The 21,040-nt window shown below is 46.9% G+C and overlaps 1 protein-coding gene across 1 annotated transcript; it reads right to left on the bottom strand.

Moving 5' to 3' along the window:
* Nucleotides 1–2,500: 2,500 nt before the first annotated feature.
* Nucleotides 2,501–3,401, bottom strand: LOC142771362 (uncharacterized). Its single transcript, XM_075872835.1, has one exon. The coding sequence runs from the start codon at nt 3,326–3,328 to the stop codon at nt 2,636–2,638; it is 693 nt and encodes a 230-aa protein (XP_075728950.1). The 5' UTR covers nt 3,329–3,401; the 3' UTR covers nt 2,501–2,635.
* Between the last annotated feature and the right edge of the window lie 17,639 nt (nt 3,402–21,040).

Here is a 21,040-nt window from a genome sequence, read left to right as displayed (position 1 = left end):
CGTTCTGTCCATTAGCCTGGATAATCATGCCAAGAACGCGAATGAAGTCCACCCTTAGAATACGCTGCCCCGATGCCGTGTGCAGCCACTATTTGGTAAAGCATAAAAAAACAATTCGCTACCGGTATACCTCGTACACGGACCCATTGAGAGCTTACACATGTGCATGACGTTCCGTAAACACACTTTTGGCGCAAGTAATTTTACTGAAAAGGCAGGAAGCGTCATGGGATAACACGGCGTTTTTTGTAATTTTTGAGGTAATTGAGGGAAGCCGCATCATTGGAGCGTCTGAGCCAGAAATGACGTAATCGCTGTTATTGCCAGATAACATTCTTATGAGGCATGCAGTGACTGTACACGTTTTAGCAAAGGAAATGCAAGAAAGTTTCATGGCTACTGTTTCAAGGGGACAAAAATGTTCCCAACAGCCACTCTTCTATTCAGACTTTTATTTGTTACTTTGTTTGTTCATGCTGTTATTCTTAGAAGGCTCATTACAGGAATAGATCAACAATGCAATTCAGTTCAGTAATGAACACTCACTTGAAATGTGATTTCAAGGGCACTGATTACTTCACAGACAAGCTGAGAGTAAAAAAAAGAAATAAAAAGCACATATGAACTATTCGCGTCCCCAACGTGGCAATAATGATTAGCGTTAAAATTCAAAACACTGGATGATTTGAATAGCCGAGAGTATAAAACTCTTTTAAGAATGCAATGAGAGAAACTGAGAAAATCAGTGCATCGAGCAGCGAATTCCATTTATTATATACCAGTAAAAAATAACTATGGTACTAAGAATTTATTTTGGTGTAAAGCTAATTAGAGCAAGAAAGTCCATGCTGAAACCTTTTCGCAGAATTACAGACTGGCGGAAATCAAAGAAAAAACGAAAATGCATTACAAAAAAAGCGCCCTAATGATTTGATACAACTTTATTCGCTTCACGATGCACTAACCGATACTACGTTCCTACAAGCGTGACGATTCATCGAGTCATCATATTGTAGTCAGAGGCAGCTTACGCAAAACTAAGTCTGGTCAGTCCTATAAGTAAATGCCGGAAATTAAAGTTCTTCAGACATCAAAGTGGCAAGAATAGCGTCAAACTAGCAAGCATAGCGTCAAATTGGCAAGAAATACCGAAGTAGACAGACGGATATATGCATGCATTTCCATGAGTTTGACATAGTAGGTCAGACTAAACGCAAACACACATCGTTCGAAGTATTCCGCTAAGAATTGAGCGTACAATATTCAATTTGGCTGCCATTCGAAAGTGGGCTGGTACACAGTTGAGTTGGTTGTGCGGGGTTTTCTATAATATATGGGAAAAAAGGGAAAGTTTCTTCTCAAGTAATGGCAAACTCAAGACTCCACGGGTAGCCATGATACTTAGATTACAAATGAACCAACATAAACCAACAAACTAGCCTGTGATATAACTTACGGCCATATGCTGGGCAGCAACGCGAACATTCTTTCACGTCCCGTGCGATTCGGTAGAACAAGAAGAACGCGACATAAGTGGCGCATGGCAAGAGGGCGCGTTGTTGTCTGCTCTGCCTCTAGAATTACTACTACAGGAGACCCATTGAGATGCGTGGACAGCCCATATATCCGTGGCACTTCGGTATAGAGAAACAAGCCTGCCGGAAAAATTCCGTTTTCCATCCCCCTGACGCTCCTGGTGTTGGAATGAGAGCCCATTCGTTGTGTTAAGTTTCGTAAATTCCTCGCATGGTTTCATGAGGCTTCGGAGCACTTCGAGGAGCACGGTTTAGCCACCCAAATCAGTTACAACTTGAGAAATTAACGACTCATACTTTGGTTAGGCCTAACAACAGCAGCCACTGGCTCCACTTCGATCAAATCAGGAATTCCGCAAGAAAAACCTACTACGCACCTGGAAAACCACCCTCGATTTTGGGACGTTCCGGAGTCTCGCCGCTACCGTCTTATCTTGAATCTGTGGGAAAAAACGGTTTTTCTTCACCGAAAATCAACTGTGGGTAACACGTGTATCCGCCCTAAGGGGGCTGCCATGTTGACAGGGGACTTTAGCACCTGCCCCCTCGAGCTCAAAGATTGAATGAAAAGGCAAAAGATCACAACAAATATTGGTAACATTATCAAATCACGCAGAAGGAGGATTTCGGGCTCTGAGCTCAATCTTACCAGTTTCTGACCGGCGAAAACAAACCCACAAGCAATAGTTCCCACCTTATGAACATATGGAGGCCGCCATCTTGTGTGGGATCAAGCCACTTTGAGGACAACGAGTCATATCCAAGGAGGATATAAAAACCTGCTGGAGTGGAAGCCGCCTATGCTTACCCATGGGAGGGGGTGAAGCCGCGCCGAGCCGCCGGCGGCCATCTTGGCAGAGGCAAGAAACAGCCGAGTACAGCTGCGCTCGCGCTTATCTAAGCAGCAGGTGCAGTTTCTCGGTTCTTCAAAGCAATAAAAACAGTTGTGTCAGGTTGTAAGCATTTATTCTTTGCTTTTTGGTGGCAAAATGGCCTACGATAACGCTTTGAGAAACTCGAAAATGGCAGAAAAAACACAATCACACAAACATGAAAAATATATGCGAACAGTATAGCCGAAACAAGCAGTGCGGGGAGACTCACTGATGTTTGAAAATGATCATTCTTGAAAGAACTGGCCTGACCCTGTCCTTGATGATCTCGCGGTTTCTTTCTTTTGTCATATGGTGGATGCGGATTTTCACATACAGCTCCGCAACTTTTTTGCACAAGCTGTAGATATGATTGTCGAGGGGATCAAGGTCAAGAATGTGCTGCTCTAGCTTCTGAAACCATTTTTCCTCTACAGACAGTCGTAGCACTTCCAAAACGAGATGCTTTGACTGGGAGTTAACTGCTTGAAGTGTTCCACACTCAATCTGTAGCCGTCGCAGCCCCTTTTCCACGGCTTCACACAAGCCAATGACATCCTTGGACGGGGACACAAGCCCACCTCTGTTTTTCTGCTCAACTAGGGGAACTAGCTCATCTGAGTACAGGGCTGCAATGCACTCTTCGCATGTTGTTGTCTTGCACACTTGGCGTACAACGAAGCCTGTGATATAAGGCACCACCGCAACAACTACGGCAGAAAGGTTTTCAGGGTGCGTGTAGTCGTGGTCATCGTGAGGCTCCAAGATCGAGGGCCTGCGCATGTCTGTGAGCGCACTTGTTGCGTCTACCTGGGCGAACACAGTAGTGGCATTCAGGATGGAAACCATGTCTTTGGTGCAGTTTCCCGAGCTAGAAGACGTCACTTCTGTTTGCACCAGCAAACGCTTGTATGCTGCCATGAACTGAGCAGCGGTTGGGTTGTTGTTATACCCACCTCGGCCACGAACAGATCCGAAGAAGTTCTCAGCGTGATCCTGACTCAGTTTGGCGTCAACAAGTACTTCAGCTTACCCTGGCCAACAAGCTCGTCGAACATTTTTTCAGCGCTCGCCATGCAGATCAAGAAGCCCACAAAACCAGTTTTTTCAAGCCTTCTAAAACTGGCCGCCCAGCCGGATCTCTCAATCCCTTTATATACGCTTGGGTGTAGGCAAAGAATGGCTTCCAGCAGGCTTCATTCCGCTTCCGCAGAGGAGCCTTGTACGACCTTGCAAAAGGGTTCCTAGAATTAAAAAGGTCGAACAGGTGATCGAAGACCCTCACGAACTTCGATGTTGCACTGGCGCCCCGGAACTGGGGTAGCTTCAGCACATTTTCACAGAAGTCCAAGGCGTCAGCCACAGAGGAACTCAATGCTTGCGCAGCATATCGCACCTTCATCTTTTGTTTTTCCCATTGCACGTGGACTTTCGTGAGTTTGTTGCCCAGCCGCAGCCCTTCGGAACGCTGCAATGCCTCCAATGCCACTATGTAGGCCCACTTTATGTGCTTTCCTTCAGCATCAACAATGTAGCTTAAGTTCGCCAAGGAATTACGGATAAGCTTAATCATGTGGCAGGCGTCTAGGATAATGAAAACATTCTTAGCATCGTCAGCTGGGTTCACAAAGCTTGAAAAAATTTGCTCACAGTCAACACGAAGTTGAGCACCTAAACACCTGGCCATAGTGAAATTCGACGAGGCTCCGTCAAATGTGAGAGAGACTACTTCAGCCTTCACCAACGCAAGCTTCTCAATGCACTGTTTGGCCAGCTCGGCCCTCTCTGCTCCTGTGAGTGAGTCTATTAAGAAGTATCCAACTGGCATCTTAAATCTGACGTTGATTCCAACGATCATGAAGACACACGCATTTGCAGCTTCAGGAAGACCGTCATCGTCAAGCCCAGTTCCAAAGTCAACATACCCTACTACCTTATCTCCAACTAGCTCTACGTGTTTCCTGATGGCCATGTCATCTACAATTAGAGCGCAGTAGAAGGGTTCATCACGTGCTTCCGCAAACTTCTCAAGGAAAGCAAATGCTTCGGCTGTGAAGCCAGGAGCTCCTTGAATCGACTTGTACCAGCCCCTTAGTGTTCGCTGGGATGGGAGGGCTTCGTTGAACTTGGATCGTACATACTCGTGCGCGGCTGGACTGTAAAAATGCAAAGTTAGTGCAAATGCTCGCAGCTCAGGTGGGTACTTGCCCTTCTGCTCATTGCCCACCCTGCAAAGTAGTTGCTGAATGTCATCCAAGAAAACAGATGAAAACACATGTGAGCCTTCTTCTGACAAGAGTTTTTGCTCTCTGATTTCTTTAATGATTTCTTGGGCGCTTTCATTTCTCTTGACCAGCCTTCGTTTAGTTTGTTGCAGTGTTTTGACCTTCTTCTTCAACTGGGTTATCTCTTCTTGTGAGGAAAGGACCTTGTCTTTGTAGAACTGTTTGGTTGGCGAGTCTTCAGGAAAATTTTCAGCTCCAGGCAGGTCGCACAACCCAGAACACTCAGGACCAGGCGGGGCCGGGAAATCTCGAGACTTGGGGTCGGGACGCTTCCGTTTGACCTGGGTTTGAAAGCATACGTTTTCTCAGACGAGCTAAAAAGGCAGCAAGCGCAAAAACTAAATGAAACCTCACACGTATAATGTGGGTACAATTAAGCTACACATTTTCTTTGAAGAAATAATAAATGTATTAAGTAACAAGCTTTTTCATAATCGTGCACGAGACATTGTATGCCAGCAAAAAGGACATGCACCCGCTCTGGTAATACTTTCCATTCGCCGGATGTGCCTTTAAGTATTGAATTGTAACCACTGTCAGTATGCTGTGGATGTCAATAATGTTTTTGTAGTAAACATTGCTGCATGCCCATTCCTGCTTAAGACCTGGTAAACAGGTCATCAGTAATAAATAAATAAATATGTATCTTGATCATTAGTTAAGGCGAAGGTGAAGCAGTTACCATTACCGGTAACTTCACCTTCGCCGGCGGCGTCCGGTAATGCGGTAAACGGTAACGCAAACACGGTAACGATATGCTAAAACTACAGCTACTCCTCCACAGTACCGCCAATTCTCGGCACGCAATCAATGCCACGTATACTCGCAACAACATTTCGTGGAACAAGTATTATGTAGCGGCCGTAACGCCACAAGCGTTATGCACGCTAAACATTACGCTTCTCGTCCAACGATGGCAGTAACACTCACAGGTTTCTGCAGATGAGGCGGAAAAGCTGGAAACGACGTGGGCACACTTCCCACCCGCAGTCGCGTCGTTTGCCCAGTGCGGTCAAAGCACTCAGGACTGAAATGTACAGAGCACAGGCGGTCTCCATCCTTAGCGCGCCACCCTTCACGGCGAACTGCCCGCTCCCAAAGAATCCGAACTTCTGCATTCTTTGGAAACCTGTCAAGAAATATACGACAATCAACTGCGGCACACGTACACACAATGCCATTTTGCTGCTCTTTCATGGGCGGGCCTGCAAGCAACTACGATGCCGCGAGTAGAACCGCGAGAAATGACCGCGAGTAGAACACGCTAAATTTCATGTACTTACAGGTGAAATGTGAGGCCAGAACCTTTCTTCAGCCTGTTTGTGCATCCGTAGGCAACGCAGGAGGTAACCATTATCGAAGAGCAAGACTTGCACTCATTGAAAACTTTGAAGAGAACAGCGTGCACCAGCAACGAAGCGTGGAGGCGACACACCGCCAGCGCGCTTTCTGCCTCCGGCAAGATGGCTGCCGCTGGCGTCACCTGACGGGCGTCGCTTCCACTCCAGCAAGTTTTTATATCCTCCTTGGTCATATCTCGGCTTTTACACACCCCAGAACGACAAATAAGGTCTCAATTGAGTCGTTAAAATTCGGAGATAGCCGTAGAAAAAACTGCGAGCGCCCAATTCAACTGAGAGCGTCAAAAGAGACTTATTCAGAAGACACACTCAGTGTTGCCGGACTGCTGTCACTGCTTGAGCTGGGTTTGGCGAAACAGCTTCCACAGCGAATTAAGCCCACCGGAACTGCTCCTCCCCCTCTAAGCCAATAAGCACAGATTATTCGAACTGCGGGAGTGGGAGCGGCCGCGTCAGCAGCACGGGTAAGTGAGCAATGCACATATCTACCTATAACTTTAGCAATTTTGGTCCTAGGAGTGTCACAGTGGTGTCTATTTGTTCGTGAAGATACAAGGAGTTCAAGCGCTACAAATAATGCTATTACAAATGAAAAGTTTAAATTTTAGAAGCGGAAAACAGTGTGAATCTGTGAAAACAACAACAGTCGGACCACGTGCCCGGTGCCGCGCAGTTCCCAACCGGAAGAAAAAAAAACCGCGTATTGATGGAACTGCCGAAAAGTTTAAATTTTAGAAGCGGAAAACAGCGTGAATCTGTGAAAACAACAACAGTCGGACCACGTGCCCGGTGCCGCGCAGTTCCCAACCGGAAGAAAAAAAAAACCGCGTGTTGATGGAACTGCCGAAAAGTTTAAATTTTAGAAGAGGAAAACAGTGTGAATCTGTGAAAACAACAACAGTCGGACCACGTGCCCGGTGCCGCGCAGTTCCCAACCGGAAGAAAAAAAAACCGCGTGTTGATGGAACTGCACTAAGAGGCCTGAGGTGTGGCCTCACCGGCAACCACCGCCGGGAACGCACTCCCTCACCAGAGAAGGATTGGCCACCCTGGTGCACTATATGGCCACTACCTCCCACATGCATACGCCAAATAACTCACGGCCCTCAGTCCTCAGCAGCTGCGAAGCAACTGACTACGGTGGCGGTCAGATCTGCAACGCAGCAGAGGGGGGGGGGTAAACAACAAGAGGGAAAGGCAGGGAGGTTAACCAGGCACATGCCCGGTTTGCTACCCTACGCTGGGGGAATAGGAAAGGGACATAAAGATGAGAGAGAGAGGAAAGAGAAGAGAAAGAGAGAGAGAGAGAGAAAAGGAGGATTGTCAGTCAATCGGCTGGCGCGTATGCAGCGGTGGCACTACACAAAAGTTAAAGGTGGTCACAGAGGCCTGTAGTCCTCAAAAAGCACAAGACAGCTTTGACTGCTTTTTGAGCCGACGAAAGGCGATGACGGTGTTCCAGTAGCATCTGAACAGAGAGTGGCCGATCGTCCAATTGTCGCATTGCATCCGAAAGCTTCTGTCTTTCAGAAGCAAATCGAGGGCAATGGCATATCAGATGGTCGATGTCTTCTTTGGTGCAGCAGACGTCGCATTCCGCATTGTCGGTCAATCCGATGAGGGTTCTGTATGCTTTTGTGAAGGCAACCCCCAAACATAGGCGACAAAAAAGTGAAGCTTCACGTCGACGAAGTCCGGATGGAGGTCGAAGTTCGAGTCGAGGGTTTATTTGGTATAGTCTCGTATGCCTTATGCTTGGGGTTGTTCCACTCCTGCAGACTCAGACTACGTGCCAGGTGACGAAGTTGATTTGCAGCGTCAGTCCTTGACAAAGGAATCGGAAGGGTGTGTTCTTCTTGGTGCGATGTACGAGCCGCGCTGTCTGCGGAATCATTGCCACTGATCCCACAATGGCCAGGGAGCCACTGAAACTCGACCTCGTGGCCTGTTTCTGTGACGTGCTGAACGAGCTTGACAACTTCGTAAGTTAATTGTTCATGGCAACCTCGTCGAAGGACTGACTGCATGCTCTGTAGGGCTGGTTTTGAGTCGGAAAACACAGCCCATTTACTAGGTCTTTGGGATTTGATGTACTCTATGGCGCCACGCAAAGCCGCAAGTTCTGCTGCTGTGGATGTAGTGGCATGTGACAGTTTGATTCGCAGAGTGATTCCTCTAGCTGGAATCACCACCGAGCCACCAGAACCAGACGCTGTGGTTGAACCATCGGTGTATATGTGCACGTGGTTGTTGTACATTTCGTGCAGATGGCTCAAGCTCAATTGTTTTAGGGCTGACGAAGGCAAATTTGATTTTTTCCGTATTTCTGGAATTGAAACACGTACTTGTGGAAGTGTCAGGCACCACGGAGGATACACCAGTTTCTCAGCAGGCGTAAAGCCTGATGTAAACGACGCACGATGAGCGCAGACAATTGTACTAAATTTCGTGCGGGGCCTCTCAGTAGCGAGGGTTGCCAAGTGGTGGGAAGGATTCCTAGCATGTTGCCTGAGGTACGTACGCATCGTTTCAATGGTGATGTGCGTCATGATAGAGTAGTCCTGTGCAATGGCAATTGTTTCAGCTGTCGATGCGCAGCGGGGTAAACCAAGGCATATCCTAAGCGCTTGGGCTTGAATATTTTGGATTGTGCGCAGGTTCGTTTTGCATGTGTTAGATATAACAGGTAGGCTATACCGCAGGAATCCAGTAAATAATACCTTGTACAGCTGTAACATAGACTCGACAGACATTCCCCAACTTTTTCCAGCAAGAAACCTGAATAAGTGACAAATGGCAGTCAGCCGCTTTTTAACGTAGTTTACGTGGGGTGTCCAAGACAGGTTTCGGTCGATTACGACTCCCAAGAACCTGTGACTCCGGCTGCATGACACCAACTGTCCGTTAATTGATATGCCGTAAGCGGACATTGGTTTTCTGGTGAAGGCCACGACTGCACACTTCGCACTTGCGATTTCAAGCCCTTGTTTGCGTAAGTGGTACGATGTCACTGATGCTGCCTTCTGAAGTCGAGCGCGAAGTTGAAGTCGAGTCACACCTGATGTCCACACACAGATGTCATCAGCATAAATGGAAAGTCGTACACTGCTTGGTTGCTTGCCAACTAGTTCAATGAGTGTTAGGTTGAACAGCGTCGGGCTTAGCACTCCGCCTTGCGGGACTCCTCGGCTGCAGTAATACTCGGGTGTTGGGCCATTCTCTGTCTGCACGTGAAATGATCTATTCTCTAGGTAGCTCTGAACCCACGTATATATCCTGCCACCGAGTCCCACTCCTTCTAGTGCGCTGAGAATGGCTTCGTGGGTGACATTGTCGTAGGCCCCTTTAACGTCAAGAAATAGAGCAGCAGATAACCACTTGCAGGCCTTCTGGTGTTCTACATATGTCACCAAGTCAACTACATTGTCAATTGACGAGCGGCGTCGTCTGAACCCGGACATGGCATCTGGATATATTTCGTAGAATTCTAAGTACCATTCCAGACGCGTTAAAATCATCCTTTCCATAACTTTTCCCACACAGCTCGCGAGGGCAATCGGGCGGTAAGAGGAAATGTCCAAGGGTGACTTGCCGGCTTTGAGAAGTGGAATCAGGCGACTTGACTTCCATTCCTGTGGAACCATGCCAGTTTGCCAGGAGTCGTTGTACAGCTGCAAGAGTACCTGCCGAGCTTGATCTCCTAGGTGACACAGAGCGCGGTAAGTAATGCCGTCAGGTCCTGGCGCTGAAGAACGTCTACACAAAGCAAGCGCAGCCTTTAGTTCGTCCATTGAAAACAAAATCTCCATTCGGGGATCACGTGAGGATACAGAAAAGTCGGGCGTCTTTGTCCCAGTTGAATTTGAGCCGCAGGCAATCCTTCGACAGTAGGAATCTGCGACATCAATCTCTTCGCAGCGTAAGTAAAGTGCCAGAGATTTTAATGGGTAGCGCTGAGTAATGGTTGTACGAAGACCCCGAACAGTTCTCCAGATTAGTGACAGAGGCTTTCTGGGATCCAAAGACTCGCAAAAAGATACCCATCGTTGCTTGGCTAACTTGTCCATGTGACGCTGTATTTTCTTTTGTGTGCGTCTGGCCACTCTCAGATCATCAAGTGACCTCATGCGTCTATAACGTCGTTCTGCACGACGACGAATCGCTCGGAGTTTCTCGAGATCAATGTCCATATCAGTGCGAGATGAGCTCACCGGAAGCGAACGCGTCGTTGACTGTAGTGCACTCTTTATTGCGTCCTCTAGGTTGAAAGGTGAGGCGCCAACATAGTCTTCCATGATTAACTTGTATTTTTGCCAATCGGTGCACTGGACGGCTCTGGAGGACTTGAGACTTGGAAAGCCGTCAATCTTCAGGTATGTTGGGATGTGGTCACTACCCCTTGTTTCCAAATCCGAAAACCAGTGCACTCTGCGTGTGAACGAGCGTGAGACGAAAGTGAGGTCCAAGCAACTGCTATAGGCCGATCCGCGCAGATAAGTAGGGCTGCCATCATTCACGAGGATAAGTTCACATTCAGAAGCGAAAGACACTAACTGTCTACCTCTAGTGTTGACGCTGGAGCTTCCCCATAAGTAGTGGTGGGCATTGAAGTCACCAGTTATCACCCATGGCTGGAGAGTTGAATTCAAAATTCCGCGCAAGCGCTCTCGATCTAGACGACTTGATGGATGTAAGTAGGCTCCGATGATGGTGAATGTGGTCTTCTTGTTTTTTACTGTTAGGCAAACGTACTGGTTTTCTTCGTCAGGGGGTACAGGGTGATGAACATAAGTTAAGTCGCGCCGTATGAACACAACGACCTTGCTGCGTTCTCCATGGGTAGAAGACGTAAAGCACTCATATCCAGACAGTCTCATCTGGGCTGATAGGTTCGGTTCACAAATCACAATTATGGAGAACTGGTTTGTGAATACATATTGCCGGAACTCGGACATACGCGCCCTAAGTCCTCTGGCATTCCACTGAAGGACAGATGCGTTCTTGACCTCCTCGCGAAAGGATAACATGTTGCGGGCCATCGTTTTACCTTAGAGCTGCAAGCACCGGACTCAAAGTGTCCAGCACTTGGCGTGCGCTCTGCGCTGATGGGGTGTTCATGTTGCTTAGGAGCATGCGCATTGCGCTCATAAGGGTGTGCAACATGTTGATGACCTGGCGATCCTCAGTTGTCTTTTCATCAGTGGTTCGTGATGGCATCGAGGTTGGCGGGGATCGATGCACCTCTGAAACAGGCTGTGTTCGTGGAAGTGATGGCCACTCTTCACAATGTGGGAGTCTTGACCCTGATTCTGTTTTCGGTGTATCCGTCTTCGCAGAGCTTGACAATGGGGGGCCAGTTCTTCTTGCTTGAGATGACGGGTCTCTATCGGCAGATGCCACGTTGCGTGATGATCTTCTGTGGTGACGCCGACGTCGCCTGACAGTAGCAGCGGCTTCCCTGTGCGTTGAATTGTCACGCACCATGCGTTTCAACACCGCGCGTTCATTTCTCACTCGTGGGCAATCTTTAGACGACGCTTTATGAGCGCCGTGGCAATTGGAGCATTTGAACGCAGTTGCGTGGCAAGTGTCTTCTGAATGAGGTTCGGCACACCGCGGGCACACGACATTGCTGGTACATACTCCTTTGACATGTCCCATCTTGAAGCATCTGAAGCATTGTAGGGGCTTCGGTATGTATGGACGGACCTGATGGCGAACGTGGCCAACTTTGACGTGTGGGGGAAGACTGTCTCCCTCAAAAACAATCTTCAGGCATCGTGACTGACCAAGCCTTGTGATGTGCTTGATGAGGATGTCGTCTGTAGTTGGCTTTATCAAGATTGGGAAATCGTCAGCCGGAATGGAAATGTCCACGTCATAAATGACGCCAACACTGCCCTTACAGTCAGTGGGGATTACTGATTTAACTGTCACTCTGTCGATTTCCGAGATGTTCTGCAGGCTTTGCAGCGCACTACGGTGTAGAACATCAACTGCCAGAATATTCTTGCGTGTGTTGATCCTGACGTCTTTAATTTCGTTTGGAGCGAGTCCTTCGAGGTATGCAGAGAGGACTTGCCTGTTAAGCCACCGTAGGTTGGCTGAAGGGTCCACTGCCATGAAGAGTATAGTGTGTGGCCAACGCTGCGCGGTAGCCTGCACGGTGGATATACTCGTCGTCGACGATGTTCGTAGCAGTCTTCTTTTTGCATTGCGACTCATGACGACTGTGTAGTCGTCATCCGATGACTCGAAACCGTCGGAATAGAGCTCCGTTGCCTCGCTGTCTGTGCCAGTTGAGGTGGTCCCACGTTTTCTAGCCGCTGCCAGACGTAGCGGTTGTCCACCTCGAAAATCCTGAGAGGCTTCTTCATCCATTCTCGCAAGAAGGGAGCAGCAGCTCCCAGAATTTGCGGTAAAACAACTAGAAAATTTGAGACAAGGGTACAAGCGTTCTATGAAATACACACTTCGTCGTCGTCCCGCAACGCAGCAGAGGGTGCTAAGAATCTCTGGACAACAGACCTCCATTGGAACCTGAACTTGGCAACGTTTAACGCTAGAACCTTATCAAGTGAGGGAAGTCTAGCTGTACTATTCGAGGTGCTAGATGATGTTAAATGGGATATAATAGGGCTCAGTGAGGTTAGGAGGACAGATAAGGCCTATACGGTGCTACAGAATGGGCACGTCCTTTGCTATCGGGGCTTGACAGACAGAAGAGAAATGGGAGTGGGGTTCCTAATTCACAGAAACATAGCTGGCAGCATAGAGGAATATTATAGCATCAATGAAAGGGTGGTAGGTATTGTAAATAAACTGAATAAAAGATACAAGATGAAGGTAGTACAGGCGTACGCGCCTACATACAGCCATGATGACGCTTCAGTTGAAAGCTTCTATGAAGACATGGAATCGGCAATGAGTAAGGTAAAAACACAGTATACTATAGTGATGGGCGACTTTAATGCAAAGGTAGGGAAGGAGCAGGCTGGAGACCAGGCAGTAGGAGATTATGGCATCGGCACTAGAAACGCCAGAGGAGAGCTACTAGTAGAATTCGCAGAACGCAATAATTTGCGGATTTTGAATACCTTCTACCGAAAACGAGAAAACCGCAAGTGGACATGGAGGAGCCCTAATGGCGAAAATAAGAAAATAGACTTTTTAATGACTGCATACCCAGGAATCGTGCAGGATGTGGAAGTGGTTGGCAAGGTACGATGCAGTGACCATAGATTGGTACGGTCTCGAATTCGCCTAGAATTGAAGAAGGAACGACAGAAACTCATACGCAAGAAGCCAATCAATGAGCTATCACTGAGAGGGAAAGTACAGGAATTCAGAGGGTCTGCTGCAGAACAGGTACTCGGCTCTTAGTGAGGAAACCAACGTTAGCGTAGATACAATGAATGATAATCTAACGAATATCATTACGGAGTGTGCAGTGGAAGTTGGAGGCAGGGTAGTTAGACAGGACACTGGCAAGCTTTCCCAGGAAACGAAGAACCTAATTAAGAAGCGTCAAATCATGAAAGTGTCAAGTACAACAGACGAAATAGAACTGGCAGAGCTTTCGAAGTTGATTATAGATGTAAAGTATGCGATGTAAGAAGGTATAACATGGAGAGAATCGAACACGCTCTGAAAAACGGAGGAAGCTTCAAAGCAGTGAACAGGAAACTTGCGATAGGCAAAGAGAGAGAGAGAGAATAAAATGAGGGAAAGGCAGGGAGGTTAACCAGAAAATGGAGCATCCGGTTTGCTACCCTGCACTAGGGGAAGTGGGAATGGGGAAGAAAGATTGGAAAGAAAGCGAAGAGGGAAATAGACGCGCGCGAAAGAAAAGGGGGGGGGGGAGCTGGGGTGCTACAGTCTATACAATAGGCCGCTGCCACGCAAAAAGTTCAGTAGGGCATTCACTGATTTTTTGTGAGCACACAAATTATGTCGTCTTTCCAGCACTGATTGTTCAGACAAAGGTCTGTCGTCAAGGCGAGCTAACGCAACAGCTAGTTGCCGTCTTTGCACGCTGTAACGAGGGCAGTGACAGAGAACGTGCTCTATAGTTTCATCGCTGCCGCAATGACCGCAAGCAGCACTGTCTTTCATGCCGATTCGGAAGGCGAAAGCTTTGGTGAAGGCGACACTAAGCCATAGTTGGCAAAGCACCGTTGTCTCGAGTCGGGAGAGTCCAGACGGAGGCCGGAGTCGACGAGACGTGTCCAGTCTACGCAGTCGCGTGTGCCGTAAGCACTCGGTGTTCCACAGGGATTTTAATTCTGCATTAGCCATTTTTCGGATGGTCATTGCAGCATCAGTCCTTGAAAATGGTATAGATTTTTCTTCACCATCTTCGTGTGCTGATCGGGCAGCTGCATCGGCATGTTCGTTGCCCAATATGCCGCAGTGACTTGGAATCCACTGAAACGTAATTCTGGGTCCTTCGTCAAAGAGGTGGTGAAGCAGCTCTCTAATTTCCAGCACTAGTTGTTCATGAGGTCCCCGGCGTAAGGCGAATGTCAAACACTGTAGTGCTGCCTTAGAGCCCGTGAACACGCTCCATTTCTTAGCTTCTTGGTGTTTAATGACTTGAATTGCGCTACGTAGAGCAGCAAGTTCCACAGCTGTCGATGATGTCTGGTGGGATAAACGAAACTTCACCGTTGTCGCTGTTGCAGGAAAGATCACCGACCCTGCAGACCCATCCACTTTAGTTGAAGCGTCAGTATACAGATGAGTATGGTCACTGTATTTCTCATATAACAAGAGAAGAGAAAGCTGCTTGAGCGCTGGAGACGAGAGCCGGGCTTTTGATCCTATGTCTGGAACCGTGAGTTCAACATGTGCACAGGTCATACTCCATGGGGGAGTTGAAATCCTCGATGGAGTTGTATATCCCGCAGGAATGCGTGTGCGATATGACAAGACTGTCTGGCAGAATGAGGCACGAGGTCGGGCTTCTGGCAGTGAAGCTAGATGATGGGCAGGGGCACGAGTAAGATGCCTCACGTGTGCTCTGAGCACTTCCATCATGATATGCGTCTTTAGCGGGTAGTCACTAGCGATCTCGATTGTCTCAGCTGATGATGAACATCGCGGTAGCCCCAGACAAACTCGCAGAGCCATGGCCTAGATGCTTTCGAGAGTCCGAATGTTGGTTCTACAGGTTTTGGTCAACACAGGCAAACTGTAGCGCAAATAGCCAAGAAAAAGCGTCTTGTACAATTGCATCATTGCATGTACTGAAGTCCCCCAGGTTTTTCCTTCGAGATACTTGAATAAGTTAGCAATTTCTGTCAGCCTCTTCTTCAAGTGGGCCACATGTGGGCCCCAGCAGAGGTCTCTATCAATGAATACGCCTAGAAATCTGTGCGTCCTGACATATGGTATGACTTGGCCATCGATTGATATAGCGTATGGTCTCATTGGCTTTCGACTAAAAGCAATCAATGCACAATTCGCTGGCGAGATTTTCAGACCCTGGTCCTTGAGGTACACTGATACCAACGTCACAGGTTTCTGAAGTCTTGCGCGTACCTGAGGCCTTGTCACGCCAGATGTCCAGACGCAGATGTCGTCAGCGTACATGGATAACTTGACCACACCTTGTAATCGTTCTACAAGAACAATGAGAACGAGGTTGAAGAGGGTTGGACTCAAGACGCCACCTTGCGGGACTCCACGATGCGTTGGGTGTTGGGAAGTTGGACCATCTGCAGTGTTCACAAACAAGGTCCGCCCTTGTAAATAGCTGCGTGTCCAACAATACAGTTGCCCGCCTAGGCCCACTGACTTAATGGCTTCGAGGATGGCGTCATGTAGAACGTTGTCGTTTGCTCCTTTTACATCAAGGAACAAGGCTGCAGATAGTCGTTTACCTGCCTTTTGTTGCTGGACATATGTGACGAGATCTGTAACATTGTCAATAGGCAAAAGTCGGATATATGCACGAAGGGACAAGGAAGGCAAAATAACTACCAATATGGATAGGATAGTTAAAATAGTGGAGGAGTTTTACAGAAATCTGTACAGTAGGCGCGACAACCACGACAATAATACTATAAGAACTAGAAGTAACCCTGATGTCACCCCACCAGTAATGATAGAAGAAGTCAGAAAAGCTCTGGAGAGCATGCAAAGAGGCAAAGCTGCTGGTGAGGATCAGGTAACATCAGATCTGCTGAAAGATGGAGGACAGATTGTGTTAGAAAAACTAGCCACCCTGTTTACGAGGTGTCTCCTGACGGAAAGGGTACCAGCGTCTTGGAATAACGCTAACATCATCTTATTACATAAGAAAGGAGATTACAAGGACTTGAAGAATTACAGGCCGATCACCTTGCTCTCTGTAGTGTACAAGCTATTTACAAAGGTAATGGCTAAAAGAGTAAAGAAAACAATAGAATTCTATCAACCAAAGGAACAAGCAGGATTTCGAACAGGCTACTCAACAATTGACCACATTCATACTATCAATCAGGTAATAGATAAATGCTCATAGTATAACCAACCACTATATATAGCCTTCATAGATTACGAGAAGGCGTTTGATTCGGTAGAAATATCAGCCGTCATGCAGACAATGCAGAATCAGGGCGTCGATGAAGTACATATAAACATCCTGGAAGAAATATACAGGTAATCAACTGCTACCATAGTGCTTCATGAAAAAAGCAACAGTATACCAATCAAGAAGGGTGTAAGGCAGGGGGACACAATCTCCCCAATGCTATTTACCGCCTGCTTACAGGACGTTTTCAGAAGCCTAGAATGGGAACAGTTAGGGATAAGAGTTGATGGAGAATACCTTAGTAACCTGCGCTTCGCCGATGACATTGCATTGCTGAGTAACTCAGGGGACGAATTGCAACTCATGATTACGGAGTTACACAAGGAGAGCAAAAAGGTGGGTCTCAAAATAATCTGCAGAAAACAAAAGTAATGTACAACAACCTCGGAAAGGAACAGCGCTTCGAGATAGGTAATAGTGCACTTGAAGTTGTAAAGGACTTTGTCTACTTAGGGCAGGTAATAAAAAAAAGCCTAACCACGAGATTGAAGTAACTGGAAGAATAAGAATGGGGTGGAGCACATTCGGCAAGCACTCTCCAATTGTGATAGGTAGATTGCCATTATCCCTTAAGAGGAAGGTATATAACAGCTGTATCTTGCCGGTACTTAGCTACGGAGCAGAAACCTGGAGACTTACAAAGTGGGTTCAGCCTAAATAGAGGACGACGCAGCGAGCAATGGAAAGAGGAATGGTAGGCGTAACCTTAAGAGACAAGAAGAGAGCGGAGTGGAGTAGGGGACAAACGGGGGTTAAGGATATCATAGTTGAAATAAAGAAGAGAAAATGGACCTGGGCCGGGCAAGTAGTGCGTAGACAGGATAACCGCTGGTCATTAAGGGTAACTAACTGGATTCCCAGAAAAGGGAAGCGGGTTTGGGGGAGACAGAAGGTTAGGTGGGCAGATGGGATTAAGAAGTTTGCGGGTATAAATTGGCAGCAGCAAGCACAGGACCGGGTTTACTGGCGGAACATGGGAGAGGCCTTTGTCCTGCAGAGGACGTAGCCAGGCTGATGATAATGATGATGATTATTTACTGCTACGCGCGGCTGTATACGTCTAAGAAAGATTACTTATAATAGAGCCAGCCACTTTAGGGCTATATTAGCTTCAGGCTACCCCGACATCAATACGAGCCAGGCGCAGGACTCTTACAATGGCAAATACTTGGTTTTCATACGCACCGTGACAACACGTAGCACACGGGTTTCTCGAATTGCGTCGGAGTTGAGTCAGCAACGGCACTGAGTACGCAGCCGAGCACTGTAACCCCTGTACCACCGAGGCTCACTCAGCTACTGCAGCAGTTTTTTGAGTAGGCAGATGCTCAATCCCTGATGAATATGCCTAATAAAATTCACACAAGTAAGCTAACAAATGTGCTTAGGCAGGCCTAAGGAGTACTGTTTGCAGTATTTGCGCTCACCAGCACCCCGGCATAAACTTTTTTATTGAATCAAGTATAAGCCACTCATACGCTGCCACTCCGACCCGGAAAAGAAGATGATTGCATATAACATTCGAATTACGCATTAAGATAGCATTTCTTTTACGCATGAATGAAGAGCACTGGCGCATATTGCTGGTTGTGAGCTATTGCACAGGGGTCTTCAACTCGCATAGGTTAGCGAGCATCAGGAATGAAATGTAGTCGCACAAAGGTTGGGAATGTGAAGATGGCAGCAGTGGAAGGTGGAGGAGGGGGGGGGGCGAGGTGAGAGAGTTTGAACAAATTGTCACCTTTCTCTGCCGATTGAAAAAAATGCTTTTCCTTTGTACACTCCAGATGTGGGTACTTTTTCAAGAGAATTTGATGTGAGCTTTCGAAAACTATATCGATGTTGACTTCCACAATGACTAAAATCCAATCACGACAACCATTCTGAGATACTCTGTTTTATTGCGTCAATAATAGTATTGCCCATATTGACCACATGTGGTGCCTCACAAATGAAAAAAAAAGTGCTTGATAGCAGTCTGGTCTTTATATCTTTTCTGCAACCAAGAGATAATAATTGTAGTTAGTCCGAAAATACAGCGAGCACTTTAATGCAAGGTCACGACACTGTATGCCGCATGAGAACGCGACCCGCAATCGTAAGGTTTGATGCCCGCGTGCAGCGGTTGGGCTGCCTGTTTAAGGCCCCTGTCACAAGATGTAATTAATGAGGGCAGCTTGAATTGACGGCACGGTAGAGCATACCGCTTCCAAGAACGAAGCCTATACATGCGTCATATGCGGCAGACATTTTAAGTAACACCCGTCTGAGACGCTGTAGTGCAACATAGCGTGCATTGATGGGCAACGTGATTTTCTCCCGCGAAACAACGTGGAAACTGTTGTCGATTAAGCGGTCGCACACTAATTTAATCGGGCCGACATGCACCGCAAAGTGTACGAGGAGCCGGAGCTTGTTCTGCGAGAGATCTAATCCAGTTTCAGTAAAAGGTATGCCGGCCCACGTGGGGCACTAAATGATATTGATCGTCGTCGCGTTCGGCCTCGCTGTATGATCGGCTAATGTGTATACGCATTCCTCGGAACAACTTGAGCGCGTGCTTCATTTATGGCTACGTAGACACAAGCGGTGATGAGAATCGTTAAGCCGGAAATATCACCGCAACCGATACCTGTGCGAAACGACGTTCACGGGGGGGGGGGGGGATATTGTGGAACAAGCAGCGTGCTCATGGCATTCTTAGTGAATGACCGGAAGAGATTTTCCTTCGCCGAAACTTATGCACGTTAACGATCATAGGGCAAAGTAGATCTGGCAACAAACGGATGTTACGAATACCATAGTTTAAGTCAAGAAGTGTACATGGGCCGGGCACGTAGTGCGTAGGCAGGATAACCGCCATTCAATAAACGCAACTGGCTGGATTCTAAGAGACGGCGAACGTGGGAGGGGAAGAGAGAAAATTAGTCGGGATGATAAGATCAAGAAGTTCGCGGGCATAACGTCACAGCAGCAAGCACAGGACATCGTTTATTGTTGGAACATGGTAGAGGCCTTTGCCATGCAGTGCCGGTAGTCAGACTGGGGACGACAATGATTATTACTATTATTATTACTCGTGAAAGGATTCAAGTAAGTATTATACCTTTTCTAAATTCAAAGCTAGGTTTCTGCTATAATACAGTATCTTTTTTTTGTGTACACAACCTGTGTGTATAGAAAGGTATGTACGGACGTACATATGTGCAGATGTATACGTATTATTATATGAGTACATGATTATTTGATGCACTACTGTGAGAGGGCGTATTTTGCAATTATTTTTATAAAGAACCATGATGTCTGAGTGTTTATTCTCATGTAGCCCATTTTGCAAATGTTTATGCTATTGGGCTCTGTTATATGCTTTTTGTTGTTCCTTTTATTTTGATAATTATTACACAATGTAGCAATGTTCGCTGAAGATTAGCACTTTCGTGTACCGAAACCACATCAAGCCGAACGGCCTTTAGCTTCGATTCGTTTTTCGGCGTCTTTTCAGAAATGAAAGTGGTTGATTCATTGATTCATTCATTCATTCATTCATTCATTCATTCATTCATTCATTCATTCATTCATTCATACGAGAGTTAGCTCATAGCGACAGCTGAATCGTTGCACTGTATAGAAGGACACTGCGTAGGCATCACTGTCAACTTCTTTGATGTACTGTTAGGACGCACCGACGCCATTTTATGGAATCTTACTGACCGGGGTTCAAATATTTTGTTAGGTTATCAAGAAAGCAGTTTGAAGCTTTACATCTGTATTGGTTGTGAGCAAATATTTAAGCGAACATTTTAGAAGAGGCAGGCCACCTAAAAAAAAATGTGAGGCAGCTTTAAGAGATTGCCAACGTTCCCCTTTGAATGTCTCTAATCTTGTCAAATCGAACGCCCTCGACTATACCATAGAACAACCACCGTAATAACGTACGTGACAAGACGTATCTGTTATGCAGCTACACCTGCAGCTACACCATATATGACGCACGGTGTATGTATTGATACGAGTGAATGCCAGAATGTAATGTCATCGGCCAGCAGTGAACTTCGAAAAAGGTTCGCAAAGGGGGTCTTTTTTTTTTTCATGGGCCGACATCAACTTCACAAAGAAGAGGGCGCATATTTAAAGCCACGAGAGAGTGATAAACCTAGCGGGAATACCAATTTCCGCTCATTTGCATCTAATAGGCGGAGAGAAAGTTTCCCGACTCCGGGGATTATTGGCCTAGGAATCATCAATCGCAGTTCACGCATAGAAGGAGAGTGTTTTTTTTTGATGGAAAAAAAAGTATATTCATATAATCACGTTCATTGCCAGCACATTTATTATATAAAAAACGTGCTAAGGCATTATATAAAGCACTCGGCCATTGTGTGAAAATTATTCCAGACGCTTTCGATTGGTG

The sequence above is a fragment of the Rhipicephalus microplus genome, chromosome 9, assembly GCF_043290135.1.
Source record: "Rhipicephalus microplus isolate Deutch F79 chromosome 9, USDA_Rmic, whole genome shotgun sequence".
Classification (NCBI taxonomy): Eukaryota; Metazoa; Arthropoda; class Arachnida; order Ixodida; family Ixodidae; genus Rhipicephalus; species Rhipicephalus microplus.
Note: the sequence above shows the minus strand (reverse complement) of the source record. Positions and strands in the feature narration are given on the sequence as shown.